Consider the following 5842-nt stretch of genomic DNA (forward strand, 5'->3'; position numbering starts at 1 on the left):
CCGGAGATAAATACTCCGGAGCGTCCATTAGTGTTTGTTTCAGGCATCTAAGGTTTTGTTTTATTTTCTAGGTCTTCCTACGGACTACCCTACGGCGTCTTACTCCTCCTTTCCCCCTCGAACTATTAAATACCCTTCAGTTGTCTCGGACCGCCTTCACCCATATCACGGGGTTTAGGTTTATTTCTTTGGGTCCTTGGTGATTGTTGTGTGTCAGTGCATATCAACGGATATGTTCCAAATGTTTCTAAAGAACAATACATAACTTCCCTAAGCACTCTTGTGCCGACCTTAGTCAAATCGACCATCATTTCATCCCAATGGTGGACAGCTCAGGAATAAGAAGAGACAGACATGTTTCTATCTACTATAATGGTAGAATACCTTTCTTGCTGGTTTACAATAGTGATATACATTGCTCATGCATGCATAAGGTGAGAATGGAGCAGAGGAATGCACAAGAATATGAGGGGATACTTGCGACCACCTTTCAGCCACAATCTGCTGACAAATCAACTCGCACCAGAACCGGGAATCGCACCTCCCCACTCTTTGGCTGCGGTCAACACTAAAGGTGACCAGTCACGTGACTAGTTTTGTCATGTCAGACATCACGTGCATGTTCAGTTGGACTTTGAAACCAGCTCCTTTGTTGGTCATCCCCTTCACTCCTTTGCTCCCTTCCCTTACCAAGTTCCACTCTCCCCCACCAACCTCCATTGGGTGTGGCACTCTCTCTCCTCCTTCATGCACAGCAATGTCCTCTGCTTTACTGGCTTGATTGTCAGCAATCTTCGGAGATTAATACTCTGGGGCATTGTTGCAGTGTTTGTTTTAGGCCTCAAGGTTTTGGCTTATTATTCTAGGTCTTCCTATGGACTCCCCTACGTCATCTTACTCCTCCTTTCCCCCTTGAACTACTTTATACTCTTCAGTCGTCTCAGACCACCTCCACCCATACCACTGTGTGTGTTAGGTTATTTTCCCTTGGTCTTTGGTGGTTGGAAAGCCAAGAAGTTGGCACCATACCAACTGACTCAAGAACTTATTCTTAATCTCACGCTTCCATGCCTAAATATGCAGATGCTTTGTTCCACATCATAACACATCTGAAGCAAATGGATCCCAAACTCCGGTAAGCCCCAGCATCGACCTAGTACATTCTGGCGGGCTAAACTGCTAAATAGGCACACATTTCTCATGAATTGGCTGGTCAACCTCAGTGGCATGCCGGATAGCTTCAAGGAGGTAGATTTGCTTCAAGAGCATCAGAACGTTTGGGCTAAGGTACGTAAACCAGTTGATCACTTCATCCCATCCTTCCTCACCTGATGCTGTAGTAGTATTACATTAAACCTGGACAACACTCGTGCGCTCCTTTACAATGTTTCAGGACAATTGTCCAGGCCTAATGTAATGGGATTTCAGGCGGCAGGCTGCCTGCCATGAGCCGGGCTGAGCTTGAATGGCCTGCCCCGGCATCCCAGCAAGAAGACCGGGATTTGGGCTAGATCTGGTGCCTCGGGAATAGCCTGGAGGGTCTAATAATAGGTTTCAGGTATCCAGAACACAAGAAGTCACTGTATTATGATGGGCACAAGCGTCCAGACAACATGAATTCTTGCTAGCGATGGCTGAGTTCCACAGGCATTTGGTCAAGTATGTTGTGGGGGATGTTGACAAACAACTCATCAAGGCTGTGGATGATTATGTTGAACGTCAGCTGGTTCTCCTGCCACATGATGAGATGACTGCTCAGGTGGTGACGGTGATAAGCCTCAGGATCGTCTGACCCCCGAAAACGCGGACTCAGCGCATCGTACAAGCCCTCCGGAGCTTATTCGATACAGCGCTCACACGCCTCTAGGCTTCTATGGGCTCTAAAGACTTGCTCTGTTTTATCTCCGGACTTCCTAACATCCTTGAGGCGTACATGGACCCATTCCACGATTTATCTCCGCGAACAGGAGCTCCGGAGCAACTTAACCAATGCAACGTTTAGATGAATTAGCTCCGGGGCCCGCGGGCACTTCTATCGAGGGGCATCGTCCTCATGCCCACCCTCCAGCACTCACGCCCCCTCATTTCCGTCAAGATAGCGAAGGTGCGGACACATATGAGTCACCATGAGGTCAGCATCAGTCAGCAAGCGGCCGGAGGTAATTAGCACGTGACCGGCGCATCGCACGGAGTGATGGGACCGCTTGGATCAGGTGGCAGAGCGTCAAGGCGACCTCTAGGGGTTGGGACGAGCAAGTGGGAGTGCAAGGGAGTCGTATGGTGCATGGTATAGCGGCGGCAAGTGCTGAGAAATCCTGTGGGTAGTGGCGGTTATTTGTTATTTATCTCCGGACGGTCCGCAAAGCCATTCCTGTAGTATAAATTGTACAAAGTAGCGTACAGAAAAACAAGTTTCGACTTCACCATCTCAGAGAATTAGCGTTACGATCTCAGCGACCTGAGAAGTTCGAAAGCATCGAACTTAGCGAATTATAACCGATCCTAGCTTTGCCAATAGGCCTGACTCGTCGAGTGATTTATCTCCGCCATCGATTCAATTAGCTCCGGTGAGCCTCACATAGCGAAATAAAATTAAACAAGTCTTTCTAGCGTTTCTTACTTCCGTGGGCCCGAACCTACACTCGGTTCCATGGTTTGCGACTTTGTTTGCGACTTTCCGGAGATAAATACTCCGGAGTGTCCCTTAGTGTTTGTTTCAGGCGTCAAGGGTTTTTTGTTTTATTTTTCTAGGTCTTCCTACGGACTACCCTACGGCGTCTTACTCCTCCTTTCCCCCTCGAACTATTAAAATACCCCTCAGTTGTCTCGGACTGCCTTCACCCATATCACGGGGTTTAGGTTTATTTCTTTTGGTCCTTGGTGATTGTTGTGTGTCTGTGCATATCAACGGGCTCACACGCAGGTAGGTTCTGGATGGTGAACATGCTCTGAAGAAAAAGAGCCAGGGACACAGCATGCATCACAGCGAAGTGATTTGTTCCACTGTTGGTTAGCTGTAAGATGCTGGCTAGACTCTGGAGTATGCCAAGAATTATGATGGATACTGGACCAGCAAGCTTTTCATCAAGCAACTCATGAAGAACATCATCCTGGCATTTGAGAAGGTGCATGGACTGGGATATCAAGCACTCATTATGGTCAACAATTCTCAAGGACATTCGGCATATGCAAAGGATGTCCTTCTGGTGTCATGAATGAATCTCAGACCTGGTGGGAAGCAGGCACTCATGCGGGACAGCTGGTTCAAGTGTGATGGACACATAATCACTCAGGCAATGGTGTTCCCTGCGGATCACCCAGAATTTCTGGGTCTGGCAAAAGGCATGAAGCAGGTCTTACTTGAGTGCGGCCTCTGGACTGAAGGTACATTGCTGAAATGCCACGATGGCTGTAACTGTGAGAGGACTGCTTGCTGTGCCACCCGTATTATTGAGCTTCAGCCAGACTTTAAAGCACAGAGTTCCCTTGTGCAGGAGGTCATTGAGGCCTCTGGGCATGTCTGCATTTTCCTCCCAAAATTTCATTGTGAATTGAATTCTATTGAGTTCTTCTGGGGGGCAGTGAAGAAGTATCTCCAAGAGCATTACAATTATACTTTCAACATGCTCAAGGAGAAACTCCACAAGGCACTCACATCAGTACAGCTTCAAACAATATGGAAATGGGAACACCACATGCATCAATGGATGGATGTGTATTGGGAGGGATTAACAGCAAAGGATGTGCAAATGAAGGCAAAGCAGTTCAGCTCGAAAAAGTACACCTCGCACTGTCACATACCCAAGCACACAGTTCAACAGTTTGACCAGTAATTATTATTAGAATTAAATTATATTACGTCATATATACCATATATGGATATATGGTGTCATCTGGCCAAATCTGTGCTGCTGAAATGTAAGATAGACGTCGTGCAAAAGGGCTTACTATCATGTGACCCATTTGGCTGGCAAACGGCCTCCAGGCTGTCACATTTTGCATCTCCTCTGTGATGAGCTTGAAATAAAACATTTTGCTTCTGACAAAACAATTTTAAAGGTGTTTATGTTTTTTGTCGGAAGTGGTTTATTTTTTGAGGTTGAACCTGATGAGGAGATGCAGAAACACCATCATTTTTCAGCACTCCGCCATGCATTGCGCACAAGGGATTTGGCAGGGGCATGTGATGTGTCACACCCTGTCACAAGTAAGCCCTTTTGCATGACACCTATCTTAAATCTCCTTCAGTTTTGATGCTATTGCAAATCCATCTGGTGGAATTGATCCCCTCACCGAAAGGAGCACTTCCACCAGAGCAATAAGAAATTGGGGTGTTTTTAAGCTTATCTAATCTCTTGTTCAAAAGTAGCAGTGACTAAGTGTCACACACAAAATGGAATCTGTGGACAAGGCCAGGCAGGACTGATGGGGGAGTATCTATTTGCTTTTGTCCTAGTTGAATTGCACCACGGCATAGTTTGACAAGGTGGATGAAGCGCTGAATGCTCTCAACATCAAGCCGGTGATACAACTCAGGATGACACCCAAGCAGAGTAATGAGGGCTGCAAGGCCTGAGCCCATCCTGAATGTACTTGTGTGAGTGGCACACAACTTGCACAGTGCCACTGCAGAGCAGCAGCTGCAAGGTGCTTAGTGGCTATATAGAGTACTCATTGTAGCACCTGGGCACCTGTGTGTAAATAATAGTCCATGCAACACCAGTAATCGAAGCAAACCACGGCAGCTCACATCACCATAACGTGCGCAAACCGCTAGACTACCAGACATACAGGGTATAAGTCCCACAATTGTATGGATGTGGCATGGATGCATTGATCCTTGTGTACGCTGCTGGTCAGTGCGGTCACCACTAGGGGTGCTCAAAAATTGATTGTTTGTGTTCGATTGTTGTGCAGCAATCCAAGAGTGGACCAACCACCAAATTCGTCGCTCACAGACACTTTGGGAGTTACACTCTTTTGGGCCTAGCAAAAGATTGTATGGTAGGGATATATGAAAGATTGGCTTTTGTAGATGACTTTGGGGCTCACAAAAGATAATCTTTAATGAGAATTTCGAAGCTTGTAATATATTTTCAGCAGTATTATCTGATACATTATAATTAAATCTTTTAGATTCGCTTCTGACACTGGAGGATTTGTAAACTTTAGGGGTGGGCAGAAGGTTGTATGAAAGAGAATTCCACAGGCTCTGATCAGTGGCTGGGAATTCTCTTTCATACAACCTTCTGCCCACCCCTAAAGTTTACAAATCCTCCAGTGTCAGAAGCGAATCTAAAAGATTTAATTATAATGTATCAACAAAGATAATACTGCTGAAAATATATTACAAGCTTCGAAATTCTCATTAAAGATTATCTTTTGTGAGCCCCAAAGTCATTTACAAAAGCCAATCTTTCATATATCCCTACCATACAATCTTTTGCTAGGCCCAAAAGAGTACTAGTGTAACTCCCGAAGTGAGAGGTCGAACTCAAAGAACTCGTCGGGACCCACCGTGGGAGCCACCGAAACGGACTCTCCGCCGACTGTCCGTGTACTTACAGTCCGTTTACCGAGCTCCGAGTCTGGTGTTTCCCCTCACCTGTCCAGACACTGTCTGTCCGTTCCCAGTAACTTAGAATCCTCACGGAAGATGAGCTTTTGGCTGGTTACAGCAGGATAAAAATATAATGAGAACCCAGGATTTTCTGCACGTCGTCCGATTTAGGTTATTTCCATTTCCGGCAAGCATAAGCTTGCGTCAATGACCTGCGAGCGATGTGTTTCTGCCTCCTCCACTGCATTGTTACCTCTCGTTGAAATACCTTCTTGAGCTACA

The 5842-nt window shown here is 46.3% G+C and overlaps 2 protein-coding genes across 2 annotated transcripts; both read left to right on the top strand.

Moving 5' to 3' along the window:
- Nucleotides 1-1067: 1067 nt before the first annotated feature.
- Nucleotides 1068-1511, top strand: GLOTRDRAFT_125020 (uncharacterized protein; the record flags this gene model as incomplete). Its single annotated transcript, XM_007863307.1, has 4 exons — nucleotides 1068-1135; nucleotides 1188-1287; nucleotides 1344-1369; nucleotides 1436-1511. The coding sequence occupies 4 exons, from the start codon at nucleotides 1068-1070 to the stop codon at nucleotides 1509-1511; spliced, it is 270 nt and encodes an 89-aa protein (XP_007861498.1).
- A 1818-nt stretch (nucleotides 1512-3329) lies between these two features.
- On the top strand, nucleotides 3330-3659 carry GLOTRDRAFT_20508 (uncharacterized protein; the record flags this gene model as incomplete). Its single annotated transcript, XM_007861938.1, has 1 exon — nucleotides 3330-3659. A coding segment is annotated over one exon (330 nt), but the record flags the coding sequence as incomplete, so codon positions are not given.
- Between the last annotated feature and the right edge of the window lie 2183 nt (nucleotides 3660-5842).

The sequence above is a fragment of the Gloeophyllum trabeum genome (assembly GCF_000344685.1).
Source record: "Gloeophyllum trabeum ATCC 11539 unplaced genomic scaffold GLOTRscaffold_00001, whole genome shotgun sequence".
NCBI classification, from domain to species: domain Eukaryota; kingdom Fungi; phylum Basidiomycota; class Agaricomycetes; order Gloeophyllales; family Gloeophyllaceae; genus Gloeophyllum; species Gloeophyllum trabeum.